At 45.5% G+C, this 23,530-nt stretch overlaps 1 protein-coding gene and 1 pseudogene across 3 annotated transcripts in view; both read right to left on the bottom strand.

Annotated features, from left to right (window-relative positions):
• The window catches only part of SLC35F2 (solute carrier family 35 member F2), a 50,238-nt gene extending 27,049 nt beyond the window's left edge, over positions 1-23,189 (bottom strand). The window contains exon 1 of one of the 3 annotated variants that reach the window (XM_049110017.1): positions 23,033-23,189. In XM_049110017.1, the coding sequence (XP_048965974.1) occupies positions 23,033-23,127 (95 nt within the window). In that variant the 5' untranslated portion in view covers positions 23,128-23,189. Of the gene's footprint in view, positions 1-5,806; positions 5,953-23,032 lie in introns of those variants that run through there. The other 2 variants (XM_035716614.2, XM_049110019.1) reach the window with 2 other exon arrangements.
• Positions 17,419-18,210, bottom strand: LOC112671408 (40S ribosomal protein S6-like; annotated as a pseudogene).
• Positions 23,190-23,530: the final 341 nt, after the last annotated feature.

Raw genomic sequence — 23,530 nt, 5'->3', positions numbered from 1 at the left:
GAAAATTTGAACATGCACTAGATATTTGATATTAAGGAATTATTGTTAATTTTTAGGTGGAAAATGGTATTATGACTGTTTTTTAGGTCCTTATCTCTTAGAGATTAACACTGAAATATTTATGCATGAAGTTGTATGATGCCTGAGATTTACTTCCAGATAATCCAGGAGGGAGGAAGTGTAGAGGTGAAACAAGATGAGTTGATAAGTATTGAAAATGGGTGAAAGGCAAAAATAAACTCCAAAGGGCTTAAAAACCTAAATGAGAGGCCTGAAACCATAAACACCTTAAAAGAGAGCACAAACCGTAATCTCTATTATCAGTTGTAGCAACATTTTTCTACGTATGTCTCCTGAGGCAAGGGAAACAAAAGCAAAAATAAACTGTTGGAACTACATCAAAATAAAAAGCCGTGCACAGCAAAGGAAGCAAAACTAAAAGGCAACCTACTGAACAGGAGAAGGTATTTGCAAATGATATATCCCATAAAGGGTTAGTATCCAAAATGTATACAGAATTTAAACAATTCAACATCAAAAAAAAAAAAAAAATCAAATACTCCAATTAAAAAATGAGAAGACATAAACAGTCATTTCTTCAAAGAAGACATTCAGATGGCCAACAGTCCCAGGAAAAGATGCTCAACATCACTCATCATCAAGGAAATGCAAATCAAAACTACAATGAGGGGCACCTGGGTGGCTCAGTCTGTTAAGCATCTGAATCTTGGTTTTGGCTCAGGTCATTATCTCAGGGTCATGAGATCCACCCCCAATTTGGCTCCCTGCTCAGCAGGGGGGTCTGCTTCTCCCACTCTGTTTGCCCCTCCCCCTGCTTGGGGTGCGTGCACACCTTCTCTTTCTAATAAATAAAATCTTAAAAATAAAATAAAATGAAAATGTAAAATAAGTTGCATTGCATATTGATATGGATGGGGTGACAGTGCTCTGCTCTGCTGGACAATATAAATTCCAGAAAAAGGAAATTTGGCAAGTTACCAGTTTCTCCCGTCCTGCAAGGGAGCAAGAGTCCCTTGATCTATTATCACATGTCTCATAATTGGAAGGCAGATACCAAGAGTAGAAGTATGGGTGTCATGAAGGTGGGGGGTGATTTGGACAGACTTGTAATTTCCTTTGTCTTTGTTCTAACATTCACCACGCAACTGAAGATCCTGTATCTCCTATGCAGATTTTTCTATTGGGATGGTCTTCCTGTGAGCAGCGGTCAAATTTAACAGCAAAAATTCTGATTATAAATTAATACATTTATTTTCAGGCATAAATGTGAGCTTGAAAGAAAGAATCATTTTATCTAGAGACTGATGATCTCCTCAAATGAACTGACCATGATGTCCCAGACACAGAAAACTGGAATATTCCGCCAACATACAGGAATCCAGAGCTTCAGATGTCAGCTTTCTTATCTACAATGCTAGAAGCATGTTCATAAAGGTTTGCCAAAACCAGAGTCCAGTACTTTAAGTAATGAAGCAAGCTTTTCCAAAAATTGTGCCACACAAAAGAAACAAAAGCAAAAATGAACTATTGGGACTTCATCAAGATAAGAAGCTTTTGCACAGCAAAGGATACAGTCAACAAAACTCAAAGACAACCTACAGAATGGGAGAAGATATTTGCAAATGACATATCAGATAAAGGGCTAGTTTCCAAAATCTATAAAGAACTTATCAAACTCAACACCAAAGAAACAAACAATCCAATCATGAAATGGGCAAAAGACATGAACAGAAATCTCACAGAGGAAGACATAGACATGGCCAACATGCATATGAGAAATGCTCTGCATCACTGGCCATCAGGGAAATACAAATCAAAACCACAATGAGATACCACCTCACACCAGTGAGAATGGGGCAAATTAACAAGGCAGGAAACAACAAATGTTGGAGAGGATGCGGAGAAAAGGGAACCCTCTTACACTGTTGGTGGGAATGTGAACTGGTGCAGCCACTCTGGAAAACTGTGTGGAGGTTCCTCAAACAGTTAAAAATAGACCTGCCCTACAACCCAGCAATTGCACTGTTGGGGATTTACCCCAAAGATACAAATGCAATGAAACGCCGGGACACCTGCACCCCGATGTTTATAGCAGCAATGGCCACGATAGCCAAACTGTGGAAGGAGCCTCGGTGTCCAACGAAAGATGAATGGATAAAGAAGATGTGGTTTATGTATACAATGGAATATTACTCAGCTATTAGAAATGACAAATACCCACCATTTGCTTCAACGTGGATGGAACTGGAGGGTATTATGCTGAGTGAAGTAAGTCAGTCGGAGAAGGACAAACATTATATGTTCTCATTCATTTGGGGAATATAAATAATAGTGAAAGGGAATATAAGGGAAGGGGGAAGAAATGTGTGGGAAATATCAGAAAGGGAGACAGAACGTAAAGACTGCTAACTCTGGGAAACGAACTAGGGGTGGTGGAAGGGGAGGAGGGCGGGGGGTGGGAGTGAATGGGTGACGGGCACTGGGGGTTATTCTGTATGTTAGTAAATTGAACACCAATAAAAAATAAAAAAAAAATTGTGCCACAAATAACACCCATCAAATTTTCTTATATTTAGATTATTATACAAAACAATGGAAAGGACACTTCTGAAATCTGCAAAACATGTTTCCTCTATTTATCTTCACAATATGTCCTATTGAACTTCTTAGACTAGAGGCTACAGAGTGGGACTAACCCATTTTTCAGTATTCTGTAACAATACAACAGAAGTTGAGAGAAGAGCAAGCTTAATATGGGGTCTAAACCCAGCAAGGAACCTACCCAATTGCACCCATTCACTTTAATTGTACCTCAGTGTATTTTCACCCAGTACGAACTTCAACCTCTGGACCTTCCCAACCTTGCTCATTCCTGGAACTGTTTCTTTCTTTCTCCCCCTGCCCCACAAAGATTTTATTTATTTGAGAGAGAGTGAGTGAGAAAAAGAGAGAGAATTTCAAGCAGGCTCCTCATCCAGCACAGAGCCCAACATGGGGCTTGATCCCATGACCCTGAGATCATGACATGAGCCTAAATCAAAAGTTGAGCCTAAATCAAGAGTTGGACACTCAACCAACTGAGCCACACAGGGGCCCGGGAACTGTTTCCATTCTGACTCTGGGAACACCAGAGGGTCTACAACCTAAGGGTGCTAGTGGAAGAGATAAGAAGTCAATGACTACAGTGATGGATGAGTTAAATTGCCTGATGGAACCTTAAAATTAACAAGAGTTTTTAGGTGGGATTATAGGACATTTTTTGGTTGTTTTCTTCTTTCTCCATTTGTACATATCAAATTTTCTAGCAAGGAGAAATCTATTTTTTTCCAATCTGTGTTCTTTCTTAAAAGAACCAAGATAGGACTCTTGGGTGCTTCAGCAGTTGAGTGTCTCTCTTTGGCTCAGGGCATGATCCTGGAGTCCTAGGATCGAGTCCCACATCAGGCTTCCTGCAAGGAGCCTGCTTCTCCCTTTGCCTATGTCTCTGCCTCTGTGTGTCTCTCATGAATAAATAAATAAATCTTAAAAAAAAAAAAAAAAAGAACCAAGAAAGCAAAGGGACCTAAGCCAGCACGAAGAATGACTTCAGAAGCCTTCTTGACTCATTTTGAATCCTTGTGCTAATTTGGATTCAGAGCTCACCTTCTCTCTTTCATTTCTCCCCCAGTCTCCTATGACCTGTGATTCTTTGTTGACAATTTGAGGTTTCCAAACTGCTGACTTAAAGCTCCCTGGATTTGCCAATGTGGTATCCATCAGCATCAAGTATTATTTATTACACTCATGCTAATAGACCCCATCAGAATACCTGTTTTCTACAGTGCCTTGTCATTCACAAAAACTTTTCTGTACCCTCTCGTTTTTAATTTTTGACCCATGGGACAGTGCCACTGAACTAAAGATGAAGAAAGTGAAGCTCAGAGAGGTGAAATGAGTCACCTAACTAATGTTGTTCAACAGTGGCAAAATCAGGTGCAAAATAGAAACCCCCAGCACTAAGTGCATTTGCTAGCCTACTATGTTCCCTCCTACGTGATTAAATAACTTCAGGGGTGCCCAGAGGATGAGGCTGGTTAAGTGTCAGACTCTTGGTTTCAGCTCAGGTCATGATCTCAGGGTCCTGGAATTGAGCCCAGTATGGCGCTCTATGGTCAGCGGGAAGTCAGCTTAGGATTCTCTCTCTCCCTCTCCTTCTGACCTTCCCCGCCATTCCCTGGCTCACACACACACGCTCCCCTTTTCTCTCAAATAAATAAATAAATAAAATAAAATAAAATAACTTCAGAACAGATGATCTATAGCTTTTTTTCTCTCTCTAACCAATATTTGATGGAAATGGATAAAGCTGCAAAAGTACAGATCAGACGATTCGAGCGCTCTTTTTTAAATGCCTGGCCTTTTATCCAGATCACTGAGAATGACTTCAATATTATATTTTCCCACATATTTTATAATGGATAATATAGTCCACGATAACTGCAGATTCGGTTATCATAGAATAAAATCAGTTACCATAGAATTATAACTATTTTATATTTTACTTGGAATTTTATGGGCAAATACATCCTAACACACTCCAACCGATTTAATACTGCCACACTACTAAAATACACAACCTTCTGCAATGTGTCCACTTTAATCATCACATCAACCCACAGCCAATAAGGCAAAGCTAGCAATATCAATCTTCTGGAAAAATAGTTTGGCAGACAATCAAGTGAGCACTAGTTGAAGGGGCCGGCATGCACTGCCTTGATTGGCTACTGAATTTTACACACACACCCCTGAACAAAGACAGAAGTACGCAGTGAGAAGAGCCAGCTGAAGTATTTGAAGGTAACCACACCTATGGCCTGGACATGGCACACCTAGCTGATCTGTCTCAGGGACGATCAAATCAAGTTTATATCTGTGCCTTTTTGGAGACAGGATGTAGCCCTTGCACTAGTACACCACTCCCAGACTCCCACTAAAGACCAGAATGTGTGAGAATTCTCCTCGTCTGCTTGGTGGAAATAGTCCAGCAACTTCACCAGGCCACAGTGACCTTTTTATTACCATCTTCTTAATGGCATCCAGTTCAATTCAGCCAATATTTTTTACTACCCTGTTGGTTCTTGACCCCGCCAGACTCCAGAGTACAAAGAAACAACAGGCCCTGCCCTCATGGAATTCATAATTCAGCAGGGAAGAAAAACACTGAAGGAACAAGATGACTCACTTCATTTAGCATTGTACCTACCATCTAGGTCCATGTGCGTTCTCAAAATTGTCTGAATGGGATGTAACCTAATCTCAGATTCCATGGGAGGCTTTCCTCATCAAGGGATTCTTCATCTGAGACTTGGTCAATGAAGACAAGTCGTTCAGGTCAAGAGAAAGGGAACAGGAACTGCTGCCCAGCAGAAAGGTCCGTATTGCCCATTACCCTCCATGACTAGAGCCCGTAGAGGTAGCTCATCCAGAGGAGCAGCCACTTCATCTCTTTCAAATCTTTCCTGCAGCTTCAAGAGAGTCTAGCAAATCTTGGTTGATTATTTCAAAGGGTGTGGGTTAGATGAGCTGAGAAAACAATTCCTTGACATTTTATGAATTATTGTTTGTTTACCTTTTCACCAGCGTCTGGTCTTTGTGCTCTACTTTCTTATTGGAGCCATGTTTAGATTCTACCACCAAATGTAGTAGACAGAATAATGGCTCCTCAAAAATGCCCACACACTAGGCCCCAGGAACCTGTGAAGAGGTCACCTCACATACCATGAGATAATAAGAAATACAGGGGCACCTGGGGGGTCCAGTGGTGGAGCGTCTGCCTTCCACTCAGGTCATGATCCCAGGGTCCAGGAACAGGCTCCCCATGGTGGGGGGAGGGGGGCTGCTTCTCCCTCTGCCTGTGTCTCTGCCTCTCTCTCCCCGTGTCTCTCATGAATAAATAAATAAAACCTTAAAAAAAAAAGAAATACATTTTAATCATGCCCCTCCACCAGAGCTTCTAAAGGTGATGAGAAGGGGTCATCTTCAGTCATTCATAGCAAGCGCCATTCAATGACACCAAGTTTATGTTAATGAGGTGACTTTTGGAAAGCCCCTAAAGGAGGGGAGCCGGTTGCCACTCGAACCAACAGGAGCTAATGGGGTTGTGACTTTCAGCCCCACCCCAGGGAGCAGACAGGGGCTGGAGGTAGAGCCAATCCCCAATGACCAAAGATTTCATTCATCACCTGTGCCTACATAGTGAAGCCTTCCCTAGAATTCCTAATGGAAAAGGGCGCTTGAGGGCTCAGTATGTTAAGCATCTGGCTCCTGATTTCAGCTCAGGTCATGATCTCAGGATCCTGGGATCGAGCCCCACGCGGAGCCCGACTTTGGGCTCCCCGCTCAGAGCTCAGCCAGGAGTCTGCTTGAGGATTCTCTCCCTCCCTCTGCCACCTCCCCGCCCTGCACTCTTGCTCTAAAATAAATACATAAATCTTAAAACAAACAAACAAACAAACAAAAAAAACCCTAAAGGACTCAGAGGCTTTCCAGGTCCCATGAACACCCTGATGTGCTGAGGTGAGGATGAGGGGGGTGGGGCGGTGAAGCTACATGCCCTTTACCTTCCCCCATACCTTGCCCTATGTGTCTCTCCTATCCAGCTGTTTCTGAGTTTTATCTTTTCACAATAAACTGGTAATTTAATAAACTGTTTCCCTGAGTTCTAGGAGCCACTCTAGCAAATTACTGAGCCCAAGGCAGAGGCCATGGGAACCTCTGCTGTGTAGTCAGACAATCAGAAGTACAAGGTGTCAACCTGGGAGGTGTCTAAAATGGAGGGTGGGGAGCCAGAGGAGGGCAATCTTGGGGGATTGGGCCCTTAGTCTATGGGGTTTTTGCTAACTCCAGGCAGTGTCATAACTAAATCATAAGACACTCAAGTTTGTATGAAGAAATGGCGCTCTAAGAAAAATCCACATACATTTGTGGTCAGAAGTAAAGTGCTGAGTACAGGAAAACAGTTTTTTTCCTTTTTCCATGCCAAGAGGGCCTATGCTGATGGGATCACCGGTAAATACCTTGAGATGCGGAGATTATCCTGGATTTATTCAGGGAGGCCCCATCTAATCACACGATTTCTTGAAAGGGAGAACCTTTTCCAGCTGTAGTCAGAGGAGAGTCAGCAAGAGAGGCAGCGTTGCTGGCTTTGCAGACAGAGGGGGACAGAGGGGGACCCTAGGAGCCCAGGAAGCCAGGTGGCCTCCCAACAGGAGAGCCAGGAAATCCACCCTCCCCCACACCTCCCAGGAAAGAACACAACCTTGTCAAATGCCTTGATTTTAGCCTGGATTCACCTGTGTCCCATTTCCCTCCTACAGAACTGGTCAGGTAATAAACTCATGTTGTTTTAAGCCACTACATTCGTGGTGATATTTTAACAGTAATAGAAAAGTAATACTAGGTCAACAACGGGTGTGATACCTTAAAACGACACTCGAATCGTGATGTTAGAACTATTTATATTCATCTCAATGAATTTCCTTAGTAACAAGACAGGTCTCAAATTAACTGCAGACAACGCTGATCAAAAGCCATCCTACACTTAAACACTTTCACCATTTGCCAAGGAGAAAAGGGAACCATGCCATCAAACTAGTTTTATGCAAACGAAAGTAAAAATTATAAATTCAGTGACCTCTTCTTAAATGTTCTGTCCTGCATGACCCTTAGATACTCAAGAATACAGAGGAAACAAATTAATACTCACCCCCTCTGCCATAAATGGAAGGGAGACTAGTGACAGCCACCGTACTAACCTCTTATGTACATGAACTTACCGGATTTTCATACAATCCTAAAATGTAGGTATCATCTTGCTGAAATTCAAGTCATTCAATAAGGTTCATAAGGTAAATAAGAGCGCTAGATCAAAATCCAAATTAGGCTCAAAAGTCTGTTTTTTTTTTTCCATTCCCCTTCGCTAAAAGAATAATTGTGGGAAGAAAATTAGAAAGGTGCTCATTTCCAGAATGATGACCTCTCAGTTCCTACAGCATTGGAACCATTTTCTACAACCTGCCTGTAGTGTGTTATGTTGCATTTGCTTTACTAGATTATACATGCAGAAACTATGCCATGGATACTTTTGTGCTCCCCCCATATACATATCTACACAGTATCTAATATTGTTATTATTATGGTTGTGGTTACCCTTGTTAGGGTTACTATTGTAATTACCATCATTGTTGTTAAAATTGTTACTATTAACAGTGAAAACAGTATCTAACACACTTGAGTTCACTCTATGTACCAGGCACGGGATCAACAATTTCAGGATTTCACAGTTCTAATTAATTCCATCCTCCCAACAATCCTAAGAGGTAGGTGCTACTGTTATTGCTATTTATAAAGAAACTGAGGCACAGAGATGTCACACAACGTGCCCAATATCACACAGCTAGCATCTGGTAGAACCTGGAGGGCAAACCAAGCAGCGCAGCTCATCATCACTGTCCCACTGGAAGTGTACTACTGGTATCTATTAGGGACTCAAAAGCCTTTCTCAGCCTAATAAAAGTGAGATGGCTTAATAAAAATAACGACGTGGCAGGTGCCATGCTAAGTGTTTACCTAAGTTACTCCATTTAAAACTCATGAAACCTCTCACGGGATAGGAATGCGTACAATTGCACCGGTGACCAACTTGCCTAAGGTCGAAAAATCAGGGGCACCTGGGTGGCTCAGCAGGTGAACATCTGCCTTTGGCTCAGGTCATGATCCCGGAGTCCTGGGATCGAGTCCCGCATCAGGCTCCCCACAGGGCGTCTGCTTCTCCCTCTGCCTATGTCTCTGCCTCTGTGTGTGTGTCTCTCATGAATAATTTTTTTTAAATCAAAAAATCATTGTCTCTGTTTTCCCCTTCTACACACTGCCTCCCTGATAACAAAAATAAATCATAATATTGAAGATTCTGAACTATGCAAGGAGATCAAGAGAAACAAATTATCCTGCATCTCCAACAGTGTGTATTGATTAGCATGGCCCATTTGATTATATATGTTCAACAATTATTTTACTAAGGGATGTTTTAATGAAAATGAAGGGACATAATATTTATATGTGATAGCCTCCCTCCATCCTCTGATTTGTGATTGGTTGAAATGAGAAAACATGAAACGAATGGACAAATCACCTATTCTCTCTGAATATGTGAGGACCACGAGCCCTACAGCCTAGATGTGGGGAGGGGGCAGCATAAACTGTGGTCAGTATGTGGAGGACTGGCCTCTTCCCTGCAGGACCCTCCCAATCCCTGGACACTTCTGTGAGAATTCTCCGAGGGGCACCCATGTGAACACACAGAGGCCAGGAACAGGAACTCCAGGCGGGTGGGCAAGGAGGGTTGGGGATGGAGGAAGGGTAGATTCTGAAGGATGGGACCGGTACAGGGTAACAAGTGCATGCTGTTTCAAGAGTCTGGATGATGAGGGTTTATGACAGACACACCACCCTCTCTCCACCCGCCCTGGTCTGGCACAGGCACAGAAGAAAACAGACTAACCCTGTTCTCAGGAGGCAGTCAAGAAGCCACAGCCCACGAAACTTTAAATTTCTACTACCGCCTGCCCTCTGAGGCTCAATCAGAAGTTTGGAAGGACTTTTTTTTTTAACTGTTGTAAAATCTAAATGAGCCTTCCTGTGGATTATCAAAACAAAATTGCTTGTTTCTGTGTCTGGTTTAAACTGTCAAATGGGATCCTGGGGTGAAGACAATCAACCAGTGAGCAGTTAAAAGAAGGAAATCCAAAGCCAGTCCAAACACAGACGCAGAATCCCGGTGCGGCTGGGTTCCGGGCTCCAGCTGTGTCCCTGCCCTCTGCGGTTTGGCACTTGAACCTCCTCAAACTCTGTAGTCATAAATCCTCTGTTTTACCTACACCAGCAGTGAGCTGGATTTCTAACTAACACACTCATCAAACACCAACCAGGCACCAGAAAAGAGCAGTTTGAGCCTGATCTAGAAACTTCCTGGCACTCGGCCTGGAGGGAACGGGAGGTGGAGGCGGAAGGTAGATTTCCTGTGAGCTTTTCAATACTCCACAAGGGCTCACAGCAGAAAAACTCACTCCCCTCCTTAGTCAGCTTCCCGGTATCTGATTTAACCCAGCCAACTCCCAAACTTTTCAACGGAACGCCTCTATTAGGCAAAGAGAAGCAAATTACCATTTCCCACGGGAAGCTGGTGCCAGCCCCAAGCTTCATCAACTTTCAAGGATGATCCTTAAAAATCCATGTAAATTGCACTGTGTATAGGGCAAACCATTTAGTATAGAAATAATGTGCAAAATGTGATTCTTTCACAGGTAGTACGGGCATCTCTCAGAAGTGGAAACGTGGAAGGCCAGTGAACAGAGGCCCACCTGCACTGGTGATCAGGGATATGCAGATGAGAGATACATCTTACATTCATTCCACTGTCAAAACTTTATGTCTAATAATACCAAGTGTTCAGATGTTTGTTTTCATACTCAGCTGGTAGCAGTGTAAACTGGCACAACCCTTTGGGAAACCAGTTTGGCATTTTGTGAAGTTGAAAAGTCACATTCTCTACCACCTAGTTGGCCCCCTCCCACACGCTCTATATACACCTGCGTGTGTGTAAAAGTAGAGCTGGGGTGCCTGAAAGGCTCAGTTGGTTGAGCATCTGACCCTTGATTTTGGCTGGGGTGGTGGTCTCAGGGTTGTGAGATCTGAGCTCTGCTCTGAGTGCAGCACCTACTTAACATTCTCTCCCTTTCCCTCTGCTCATGCAAACATGATCTCACTCTCTCACTAAAAAAAAAAAAAAAAAGTGCTTATATGTGATCAATAGGAGACCTGTAGAAGAATGTTCCTGGAAATCCTTTTCGCTATAGGAAAAAACTTGGAAAAAAACCAAATGTCCATTAAGTGATTTAATAAACTATGGTATATGCACAAGAAAGAATATTGTAGAGTCACAGTGAGGGTTCTTGCAGCATTAGGCAACAGCACGGATGAATCTTGGCAGTGTGATATAGAAGGGGAAATAAATCACAACAGATTATCTATAGTATGATATCCTTTTAATAAAGTAAAAAATAAATAAAAGCATACTTTTTAGAAATACACAAAGGCACAAAATCGTACCCAAAAGAATGAGAGCAAGGGAATGGGGAGAGGTATATTCAGGATGGTAATTATCTCTGGTTGGGGAGGAATGTGGGTAGAGGGCATGACTGGGTACATGGAAGTTACCATCATGATTCTAGTTCTAGGGTGGTGATGGGTTTGAGGAACTTACTGCATAAAAAAAGTTATTTAGCCATTCATGAGCCAACTGAATGTTATGAGCCAGGGATTATTACTCCATTTCCATGCGACTGGAGCCTAAAAAATAAATTAAATCAGGGGCACTCAGCTGGCTCAGCCAGTGGAGCACTCGATTCTTGATCTCAGAGTCATGAGTTCAAGCTCCACACTGGGGGCAGAGCTTATGTAAAAAAATAAAAAATAGGGGATCCCTGGGTGGCTCAGAGGTTTAGCGCCTGCCTTTGGCCCAAGGCGCGATCCTGGAGTCCCGGGATCGAGTCCCGCATCGGGCTCCCTGCATGCAGCCTGCTTCTCCCCCTCTGCCTGTGTCTCTGCCTCTCTCTCTCTATGTCTATCATGAATAAATAAAAAAATTAAAAATAAAAAAATAAAATAAATAAAAAATAAATGATGATCCAGGAAGACACATTATATTTTATATCCTGTGATGTTATATACTTTCTGGAACTCCTGGAGACACAAATAGCAAAGAGCCTGGGGAGGGGGTGGAGGGACAATGAGGGAACGGGACACAGCGTTAATTGTTCAAGGCCTTTTTTTTTCCAGTTTGCTGCCTAACTCGCAAGAGGTTAGTGGTTAGGAGCATGGGCTCTAGGGCCAGACTGCCTTGCAGGGGAGGAGGCAAAACCTCACTGCATTCCTTACTACTGTGTAACTGTGTGACTGTGTGACTTTTAGGGAAAACACTTGACCACTCTGTGTCTCAGCTTCCACGTGTCCAGTGGGGCTGGCAATGACAGCATCATAATGCTCAGAGCAGAAAATTATTGTAGGATGACACTGAATTAGCCCACCCTGAAGCCCTGGAATAATGAGGTTGTTCTAAGTGTATCAACTAAGCTTTACTCAACAAGGACTTTATTTATTAATTATTGTTTTTATCTCTGGCTTGATACCACTGTGAAAAGTTTAAGAAATGGCTCTTCTATACTCTTTTGCTTTAAGATTTCATTTTGGGGGCACCAGGGTGGCTCAGTGGTTGAGTGTCTGCCTTTGGCTCAGGGTGTGATCCCAGGCCCCTGGGATGGAGTCCTGCATCAGGCTCCCTGTGGGGAGTCTGCTTCTCCCTCTGCCTATGTCTCTGCTTCTTTCTGTGTGTCTCTCATGAATAAATAAATAAATACAATTTTTTTAAAAGATTTTATTTTTTCAGTAATCTCTTCATGCAACATAGGGCTTGAACCCACAACCCTGAGATCAAGAGTCACATGCTCCAGTGACTGAGCCAGCCAGGCGCCTCTCTTCTAAATCCGCCTGAGCAGGCTCATCCCAATACTACTCTGGCAAGATGTAAATCTCACACAATACTAGCCTCAGACTCTCAGGAAGGATTTGTTGAAGACCCAAGTCAGTATGTTCCTTAAATACTCCTGCTTGGGAATTACTAGAAAGAAGTTTGGGACCTAACTGTGATTTTTCATAGATTCTCTCTCTCTACATCATTAACATAAATAGCCAAGTTCCTGTGATCACTTAATCTAATGACTTTAACACAAAAAAAGTCCCTAAATCTGTGGACTAAAAGTTTTTATTAAATTTATTAAAATGAAAATTATCTAAATCTTTATTCAGGGCCTATTTATACTTTCACTACAAGCAATTCCGAGAGATTGGGTTATCTAGTTTCTACGATGTTAGCAAGTTGGAAGCCATCATTTAGAAAGAATGCAGGCTTCTGGAGATATGTTCAATAACACAGAAAAAATCACATGTGACAACTGTGAGAAAAAAGGCAGGAAAAAACATGACAAATAATTCACTTCAGTGGCTCCTGAGCAGCATATTACTATTACTGCCACTCAGCAGAATAATTAAACTTCATAATGATGATCCTGAATCAAGAAGAAAAGGTGTTATGTTGAATGCACTTTACTTAAGGCAAGTAGTTGCATATATTTGTTTTAAATATACCACGAGGGGATCCCTGGGTGGCTCAGAGGTTTGGTGCCTGCCTTTGGCCCAGGGCACGATCCTGGAGTCCCGGGATCGAGTCCCACATTAGGCTCCTGGCATTAGTCTGCTTCTCCCTCTGCCTGTATCTCTGCCTCTCTCTCTCTCTCTCTCTCTGTCTATCGTGAATAAATAAATAAAATCTTTAAAAAAATTTAAATATACCATGAAGACTTTTTTTTTTTTAAGAGAAGACAGGTGAGGGGAGAAACGGAGAGAGAGAGAGGGAGACAGAGGATCTGAAGCAGACTCCACACCCAGTGCAGAGCCCGACACAGGGCCCAATCTCACGACCCTGAGATCATGACCTGAGCTGAAATCAAGAGTCAGACATTCAACAGACTGAACCACCCAGGTGCCCCTACCATGAAGACTTTTAAATGTTTTATTTTTTTCTGGGCAAAATCTCCAGGATTAGTTGCAAATGGACCTACCAAATAATGACATGCCCTAGAAAGTTATTCAGTAGCAACCAGTAAAATGCTGAAGAACTACTACCCAAAATTATGAATTAGTTAACAGAAGTGAGTCATCCATTACATGAATACTGCCGCTCAATTGGGTTTAAAAAAACTTTAATAGATTGAAGGAGCATGTTTTAAGTTATCCATAAAATTCACCTGTGAAAGGATTTGTTTTTCTGATGATCCTCAATAAATAATACTATAAGGAAGTTTTTGTAGCTTTTTTAATAACCTTACCAAAACTGATATACTCAAGCAACGAACCTGGGAGGCAATTCAGGGTGGCTACTGTTCAGACTTCAAAAATAGCCTGCTTTAATTTCAGCCCTCATCCTTACACCTAATTTACCAAATCTTGCTGCAAACAGGTTATTACTGTTCCAAGGAATCAACTGCTACCATTTCGGTTCAAAGCCAGACACAAAGTAAGCAGTACAGGTATTTCAAAGATGAACTGCCATCTCCAGCTGTAAGGCATTCTCCCAAGCTGGTGATTACCTTTATGTCACAATATGGTAAGTGTAATGAATGAGGAACAGTGTCTGAAAGGTACAGAAGAAGGGACCTAAGTCAAGATGTGTGTGGAGAGGGAAGAAGAAGACTGCCTGACTGACTTGGGCATCTACAGAGTCTTTAAGTAGCTAGCCACAGAGGGGGGCAGGAAGAGCATCCACGGAGGAAGCTGCAGGTGCAAGGGTGCAGACCAAGGTGTCTGTGGGGGATCACAGGCATATCCCTGTCACCAGCATACCCTCTGACAGGTGGACATGCTGGGAGATGAGCCTGGCAAGGGAGGTAGGCTGGTGACAGGGGGCCCCATAGTGAACATCAAGAAGCTTGGCTCTCATAAAAGGACAAATATTGCATGATTGCACTTACATGGGGGATCCAGAATTGTCAGAGTCATAGAAGAAGAAAGGAAAATAGTGCTTCCTAGGGGCTGAGGGGAGAGGTGAACGTGGAGTTAGAGTTGCTGTACGGGATAACGAGCAAATTCTGGAAATGGGCAGTGGTCATAGGTGTGCAACACTGTGAGTGTAATTAATGTCACCGAATTGTACCCTTAAAAATGGTTACAATGGGGATCCCTGGGTGGCGCAGCGGTTTGGCGCCTGCCTTTGGCCCGGGGCGCGATCCTGGAGACCCGGGATCGAATCCCACATCGGGCTCCCGGTGCATGGAGCCTGCTTCTCCCTCTGCCTGTGTCTCTGCACCTCTCTCTCTCTCTCTCTCTCTCTGTGACTATCATAAATAAATAAAAATTTAAAAAAAAATTTAAAAAAAAAATGGTTACAATGGTAAATTTTATGCTACATACATTTTACCACAACGAACACCACCAGAAATGTAATCATTGTAAAGGTAAAGAAGCGGGGAGGAAGAGGGGGAAGAGCTCGAGCCACAGTTCGAGCTCTATCGGGTATCCAGAGCCCTTTCTTCAAACATCTGGCATAAACCAGGCAGAGCAACAGACCTGATGGGTGCCAGAGACCCACCCAGAAGCCCACCACTTCCTACTTCCCAACTGAGGACCCTCCAGGGAACCCCACAAGCATCCCTGGTCTGTGAACCCGGGGCAGGTCCTGAGGGGAGCCCCAACAGGATGCAGAGGGATTTCTGAACTACTAAAGCAGGCCTGGTCTTTAGAATCAAAGGAATCATGGAGCACCTGGGTGGCTCCATTGGTCAAGAGTCCAACTCTGGTTTTCAGCTCAGGTTCTGATCTCAAGGTTGCGGGATCAAACCCTGTGTCGAGCTTTGTGCTCAGTGTGGAGTTGGCTTCAGATTCCATCTCCCTCTCCCTTACTCTCTTTCTTTCTCTCTCAAATAAATAAATAAAATCTTATTAAAAAAAAGGAATTAAAGAAAACTGTCAGGCCTCTGCCTCAGCAGCCATGTACCCATGGGCAAGTTACTTACCCACCATCAACAGAAGTAAACATATTTGTACAGGATTGTGGAAACACCTGACAGCTGGGCATGGAGTGAGTCCCCACCTGCTGGAAGCTACCCATAGCCTCTGGTGGTATCTGGCATCACGCTGGCTACCACGAACAGGGACAGGCAGGGGTAGCAGCTGTGACAAGTTCCCCGTGAGAGAGATACAGGCCTACTCTGAAGTTGTGACCGCAGGGATTAGACGGGGAGGTGGGCCCCGGAAAGAGTCTGGAAGTGCTGTCAAGATGCACTAGGTGGCACAGTGATCATCTGGGGAGGGTGCTGTTCTCCCGGTCACGAGACTGAGCCCCATGAGACTGAGCCCCGTGCCACACTGAGCATGGGGTCTGCTTGTCCCTCTCCCCACACGCGCTCGCTCTCACTCACTCTCGAATAAATAAATCTTTTTTTAAAAAAAGAAAAAGAAGGGGCACCTAGGTGGGTCAGTGATTGAGCATCAGCCTTTGGCTCACATCCTGGGATAGAGTCCCCCAATGGGCTCCCTACGGGGACCCTATTTCTCCCTCTGCCTATGTCTCTGCCTCTCTCTCTGTGTCTCTCATGAATAAATAAAACTTTTAAAAAGAAAAAGAAAGGAATAAGCACTAGCAGCCATCATCTCATTTTTCTCACAATCAACCTGAAGGAAGGAGCAGAGATAAGCAAGCAGTAACCTAAAGGTTGTCTGCGGGAGGGAGAGGTCACTAGCCTGGGGCAGGGGACAGCCAGGGGCCCAGTCAGGTCATGTTGGATGGAAGCTTGTGAAGTCCACCTTCACCTCTGTCCTACGCTTTACTGCCTGTCCCTTGACCAACTCCCTGCATTACTGAGACGTTTAACGAAAAGGTTCAAACTCTCCAGCCAAAGATCATTCCCCCACCCACGCCCTCCAAGCTCTTAGGGCTAATGGGCCACACCGAGAGAGACAGGCCTCCTCCTCCTTCCAGGGCAGCTGCCACGGTCCCAGAAAGGTACAGGACAACAGCAATCAGCAGTAAGGCTGCGGCACCCACAGAGTCTCCAGCCTGGGGTTTATCAGGAGCCTGAGCCTGGCCACTGGCTCTTCCCAGTACACAAGGGGACACGTGTGAGCATAGTTGTCACAGTGTGGTTTGTGGCAGCTGAGAGATGGAAACTCCCCGGGGGGGCATCACTGGAGGACGGCACACCCTGCAGCGCTCAGTTAGAAACAATAGGCCTAAATCAGAGGTTTTCAACCAGGGCGACTTTTCCCCCAGGAGCCATGTGACAATGTCTGGAAAGAATTTTGATCATCACCGCTCAGGGGTGGGAGGGACTGGGGGGTGCTCTGTGGGCATCTAGTGGGCTAAGATCAGGGGTGCTGCTGCATCCGACAACATAGTCCGCCACAACAAAGAATTATTCCACCTAAACTGTCAATAAGGCCAGACTGAGAAACAGAGATACAAGACAACATGACTATGTGATAAACATAGTTTTTTGTTTTTGTTTTTGTTTTGGTGTCTGATCTTATTTATTTTGTCACTCTTAGAAAATCTCATTTTTGGGATCCCTGGGTGGCGCAGCGGTTTGGCGCCTGCCTTTGGCCCAGGGCGCGATCCTGGAGACCCGGGATCGAATCCCACATCGGGCTCCCGGTGCATGGAGCCTGCTTCTCCCTCTGCCTATGTCTCTGCCTCTCTCTCTCTCTGTGACTATCATAAATAAATAAAAATTTAAAAAAAAAAGAAAAATTTCATTTTTGACTGGACTCAGACTTAAGAGGTAGAAGCTCTCAGAGAGGACAGCCTCCGTCTCTTGGCAATCTGTTCCTGGCGTTTTTCTTTGGCCTCCTTCATTCTCTTGGCCAAAAGTTTAGCATATTCTGTAGCCTCTTCCTTATTTTTCTTAGTACGCTGTTTCTTCAAAGCAATACGCCGACGTTTGTGTTGGAGGACACGTGGAGTAACAAGACTCTGAATCTTGGGTGCTTTGGTTCTAGGTTTCTTACCTTCTTTGTTTAGGGGCTTTCTAACAACATACTGGCGGACATCGTCTTCTTTTGACAGATTAAAAAGCTTTTGGATTCTGCTGGCTCTTTTGGGCCCCAGGCGACGAGGCACAGTAGTATCCGTGAGTCCAGGAATATCCTTCTCCCCTTTTTTCACAATAACCAAATTGAGAACACTGAGATTGGCATCCACAGTGCAACCCCGAACAGATCTGCGCCTCCTCTCTCCAGTCCTCCTGGGTCGGTAGCAGGAATGCCCCTTACTCAGCAGCAGGCGGCCGCGGCCGTGGGTCAAGACACCCTGCTTCATGGGGAAGCCTTGTCATTGCCACCGCTGATGCGCACCACGTAACCCAGAGCATCGGCAGCAACTTCTGTGGCCATAGGCTTCTCATAAAAGGTAGGCAGTTTGCGCTCATCATCCACTTCAATGAGTTTCTGGCAGCCAGTAGCTGGGAAAGAGATGTTCAGCCTCATCCTGAAGCGGCCTACCGCCTCGGAGGCGCCACGAAAAAGAGCAGTTTTTTTTGTTTTTTTGTCTTTTGTTTTTGTTTTTATTTCAGAGAGACATGGGGGCACCTGGGTGGCTCAGCTGGTTGAGCATCTGGCTCTTGATTTCAGCTCAGATTGCAGCTCAGATTGTGATCTCAGGGTCGGGACATTGAGCCCCACATCAGGCTTAGCGCTAGGCAGGGAGCCTACTTAGGATTCTCTCCCTCCCTCTCCCTTTGTCCCTTCCCCTACTCACGCCTGTGTTCTCTGGTTCTCTGTCTCTCTCTCTCTCTCTAAAATAAATAATCTTAAAAAAAAAAAAAAAGAAATGTGATCTATTATAAAATTCCTATTGGGGATTAGGGATTCATTCAACCATCTGATGTTCATTGTGTATCTATTGTAAGGTAGGCACTGTGCTCAGCAGAGTCTATAGTAGTGACTAAAAAGTAAGTAGTATTGGGGCACCTGGGGCTCAGTCAGTGAAGCATCTGCCTTCAGCACAGGGCGTGATACCAGAGTCCTGGGATCGAGTCCCACATGGGCTCCCTGCTCAGCGTCTGCTTCTCCCTCTGCCTCTGCCCTTGCTTGTGTGCTGTCGTGCACACGTTCTCTCTCTCTCTCTCTCTCTCTCTCTCTCAAATACATCATGAAAATCTTTTTTTTAAAAATGTAGTATTTCTCACCTCTTGGAGTTGGTAAAGGAGGCAGATGTTAATTTAATAATCTCACAAAGGAAAAGGAGAAGGAAGGAGCTACTTTGGAGACTGGCAGGATCTAGAGTTGCCCAATCCTGCACTACACAAACCACAAAAAGCCCTTCCACCTACTTCTTTGCTTCACTGCCACCAGACAACAGTGCTCTTCAGCAGAGTGCATGCCAGCTTGAGACCTTGCTATGCACACTGTGAGCACTCAGGAGATGTTTGCTGAATGAATAGACGAACACCCCTAAATGACTCCTTCAAAAACGTCTGGGCCTTAACCTTTGAAACGAGGAAACTGAACAGAAAGGAGGAGCCCAAGGGCCAGGTCGTTTGCCAGACTATCACAGGTGTGCACCTGTCCACCCACTACCAGTGCTCCTTCCTCCTCATGCCCATACCCACCTCACTCACACCAAGCCACTTGCAGTTCCTTAAGCAAAACGTTCTCGTACATCCATGCCTGGATTGGCCTTCCTCTCCTAGTTCACCTGGAAACCTCCTATTCATGCTTCTAATTTCCTGATCCCCTTCCCGGCCATGCTCCCTAACCCTACACCTCACCCTTTGTGCCATCTGTACTTGTGCTCACCTCTAGAACATCTGCCATAACTTCTTACCATAACTTGATTGTGAACTCCCTGAAACTAAATCCTACTCATCCCTGTAGGCCAGAGAGTAGTCCAGAACCTAGAACATCATAGATCCTCAAGGTTCAGCAATTGAAAGAATGAATGAACAACACATCTTGCACTGAGCTACAAAAAAGAGTGGGATAAAGTCTGTGCCCTCAAAGGCTTACCATCTCAGATAACAAATAAATAAAAAGATGTAGAAAAACTAGTTAAGAATTCAAATATTAGAATTTTAAGTCAACATTATGTGTAACATAAATTACTATATCAAAAAGTCCCTTCATGTATACCATCACTCATTCTCACAAAATTCAGAAATATAAGACTAGAAATAAACACACAAAATATAAAGGTAAATACAGTTAGTGGAATGCAAATGATTCTGATCTTTTTATGTGTCTGCATATCATATTTAAAATGAGTGTGAACTCATTTTTCATCAGAATAAAATATTCAAAATAAATATAACAAAAAAAGCTTACCACCTATTCAATGGGAAAAGGATAAATATGTGAAATAGTAACTGCAGGTTTTTGCTAGAGATGTAAACTTGATAATCATTATAAGAAATATGTACTTTTTCATATATGAATTACAGTATAGGTATTAGGATGTAAACTGCTAGATGGTATACAATTAAATAAATATCCTCAGGTCCTCTAGGAAACACATATTCTCTTATCAGTTGTCATTTGTGCTACTAGCAATAATGACAGAAGCTGAAGTTACAAGCAGAGTCCAGTTGAAAACACAGTGCTTCTTATCATGAATGCCTGGCACATAGTAAGTCCTCAATAAACTTTTATTGAATAAGTGATGTGATATTCTTAATCAAAGGGAAAAACTGGGCAGCCCAGGTGGCTCAGTGGTTTACCGCCTCCTTCGGCCCAGGGCCTGATCCTAGAGACCTGGGATCAAATCCCAGGTCAGGCTCCCTACATGGGGCCTGCTCCTCCCTCTGCCTGTATCTCTACCACTCTCTCTCTCTCTCTCTCTATCTCTGTGTGTGTGTGTGTCCCATGAATAAATAAATAAAATCTAAAAAAAAAAAGGGAAAATTATCTACTAAATGAGGCAAACTATATCAGGAGTTGGGGTTACCTAGAATACTTCCTTCTCATAATGAAACAAGGCCCCAAATGTTTCCCCTGTATTTAGTTAGTACCCAGTTGCCAAAAGGGCTATTCATTCCCCTTTTTGGTAAAAGGTGTAGAATTGTGTCTGTCCCCCTACATACACAGTATCCATATTGTAATAACACATCCACTCACCAGCCTCTGTCCATCTCATGGCTCCCCAGATATGGTTGGGGATTCATGGAGCCAAACTTACAACTGGGAGGTGAGTTTTAATGAGAGTTTAAAATATTGAGTATATAGAATACTGGATATTTAGTAAACTGAATTTTTCTGATTGCTGGGTCAGACAAGGAAAAACTGTGAACCAGAATACAAGTCTGGATGGTTGCCAGACATTAAGAATGGAAACCTTAATGAACAAAGAACTCTGCCAACCAGGGCACCTGGGTGGCTCAGGCTTAACCAAAGTGTGTAAACTTGGTTTTGACTCAGGTCCTGATCTCATGGGTCATGAGATGGAGTCCAGCGCATCCAGGCTCTGGGAGTCTGCTCGAGATGCTCTCTCTCTCTCTGCCTGTTCCCCTGCTCACCCTTTCTCTCTCTCTAAATAAACTAATTAATTTAAAAAAAAAGTTCTGCCAACCAAAAAAAAAAAAAAAAGAAGAAGTGCCACCCCAAGATAGAATAAAGATCAATGAAGGAAGAATGCAAGGTGTGTGGCAGAAAGTAAAGGAAGCCTCAAGCACCCTTGCCACCCCTCATTCATTCGTGTATTCACATGCTAAGGGTTGTGGGACATAGAAAAAGGAAAAATTCTTAATTCCTGCTATGAAGGACTCACTCCGCCAGTGATATAAGATGGCCACAAACAGCTATCACACAAGGAAGAAAGTCACAATCTGTAAAGGAGGTACAAAAAAGTGTGCTCGGAGACAGAAGAAATCTCATATTTAGGAAGCTATTAGATACTCCTGACTGTACAATATGCCAATATTTTGAAAATATTAGAACATAAGGAGAAAAAAGAAACCATCGCTACTCCTTATTCTTAAATCTTGCTATACTGCTCTCTGCCATACTGTCTGTCCATCTCAGGGCCTCTGGCATCTCCCAACACCCAAGAATGGAGACTGATGGAAATGACAAGTAGCCTCTACAGAGCCGTACCATGAGCCAGGCTATGGAGTCAGCCACATAATCCTCACAATTTCCCTACCAGTTAGAAACTGCTATTATCTCCAGTTTACAAATAAGAAAATGGGGCACAGAGAAGTTAAGTGACTTGCCCAAGGTCACCCAGCTGGTAAGTGGCACACACGGGATAGGATTCCAGAATCTGGGTCCTTAGCCATTACCTTATGCTGCCTCCCAGCTGAGAACCTGTGGCCATTTATCAGGACATACACAACTGGAGGACACAAGGTGATTTCTGGCCAACTCTGCCCTGTAAGTACACGCATCTATTTCAAACTATTCTTTTACACAACAAAAATGCATACACCATTCTTGATCTGGTAAACCAGAAAATGAGTTTTCACAATCTTTCGTTGGATACTTTTTTACGTTAACTAGAAGGAAAAAAAAAAAAAAAAAGCAAATGCCTGTTAGACGCGGTGCCAGCGGCCAGAAGTGGTTAAATCACAGTTGTGACTGGGTTTTGTGGGCACCACCCTTCACGGGTCATCATCTCTTGGTCTTGGGCAAAATGCTCAGCCTCGTTTGTTTCTCCGCCAGCGAAGCGTCTAGAATAGTGCCATCTCATAAAGTGGTAAAAGTACACGACAGCGTCCACATAACCGGCCAGGCCCTGAGCTCAAGCACCGTGGCTCGGGCTCCTCGGGTCCCAAGTCCCCAGGCCCTGCGCCCGCACAAGGCAGGTCCGCGGCGGCCGCAGGGGGGCTCCCCCGGCCCGGGCCCGCGGCGGGTCCCCGGAGCGCTCCTCGGCCGCCCCCGGGCGCGGACACCGCAGACGCGGCTTCCCCCGCCGCCCCCTCGCCCGGGGCCAGGACGCCGCGGGCTCCCCGCGACCTCAGGGCGGGACCTCAAAACTTAACCCCGATTTCTCACTCGGGGGAACTCGCTGCCTCGTGGAGGGAGGATCGCGGCCGAGGGTGACCGCCTGGCGGCGCCGCGATCGCCAGTTGCCCACCTGCCCGGGGTGGGCGGGTCGCCCCGCCTTCGCGGCATCCCCCGGGCGCCCTCCCCGCGCCCACTCGGCCGAGACCCCCGTCGCCCCCAGCACACACACCGGCCGATTTCCAAGAGGGCGGCGAGGGCGGGGCGCGCGGCTTCACAAAGCCAGGTGAGCCACACGTGGGGGCCGCCCGAGCGCCACCGCCGCGCCGCCTCCCCGGCCGCGTGCGCCCGCACCCCGTGCGCGCAGGGACCCCGCTCCCGGCCCCCGGCCCCCGGCCCCCGGCCCGGCTTCCCCCGCCGGCCCCGCACTCACCAGGTGAAAAGCCGGCCCCGGAGCCCGCGCAGCAGGCTGCCCAGCGCGCTCGCCGCTCCCGGCGCGCCGGGTCCCGCGGGCGAGGCCGCCTCCATGCGCCCCTGCAGGCTCGGCGCCCGGAACCCCCGAGCGGCCGGGGCGGGGCGGGGCGGGGCGGGCGGGGCGGGCGGGGACGGCGCCGGGCGGCCTGGGGACCCGGCCCCGCGCTCGCGGCCTCCCGCCCCCCTGCGCTCCCGCCCACGCTCCCTGCCCCGGCGCTCGCTAGCCGGCCTCCTCTGCGGGCTGGGCCGCCCCCGGGCCTCCGCCGTCAGTTCTCCCGGCCGGGCCCACACGTCTGCAGGCGACGACCTGGCCCCTCCCGGGGAGCTGAGCACTAGGGGCGCGCTGCTCCCGCGCCCTGGCGGTGGGGCCTCGGGGATGGGCGACACCGCGCGGGCACCCCGGGGTGTTACGGCCCCTGGTCGACACCAGCCCGTGAGCCGAGGTTACACCGGCCCT

This window comes from Canis lupus, chromosome 5 (assembly GCF_003254725.2).
Source record: "Canis lupus dingo isolate Sandy chromosome 5, ASM325472v2, whole genome shotgun sequence".
NCBI classification, from domain to species: Eukaryota; Metazoa; Chordata; class Mammalia; order Carnivora; family Canidae; genus Canis; species Canis lupus.
The sequence above is the reverse complement of the archived record's forward strand: the minus strand, read 5'-3'. Positions and strand labels throughout refer to the sequence as shown.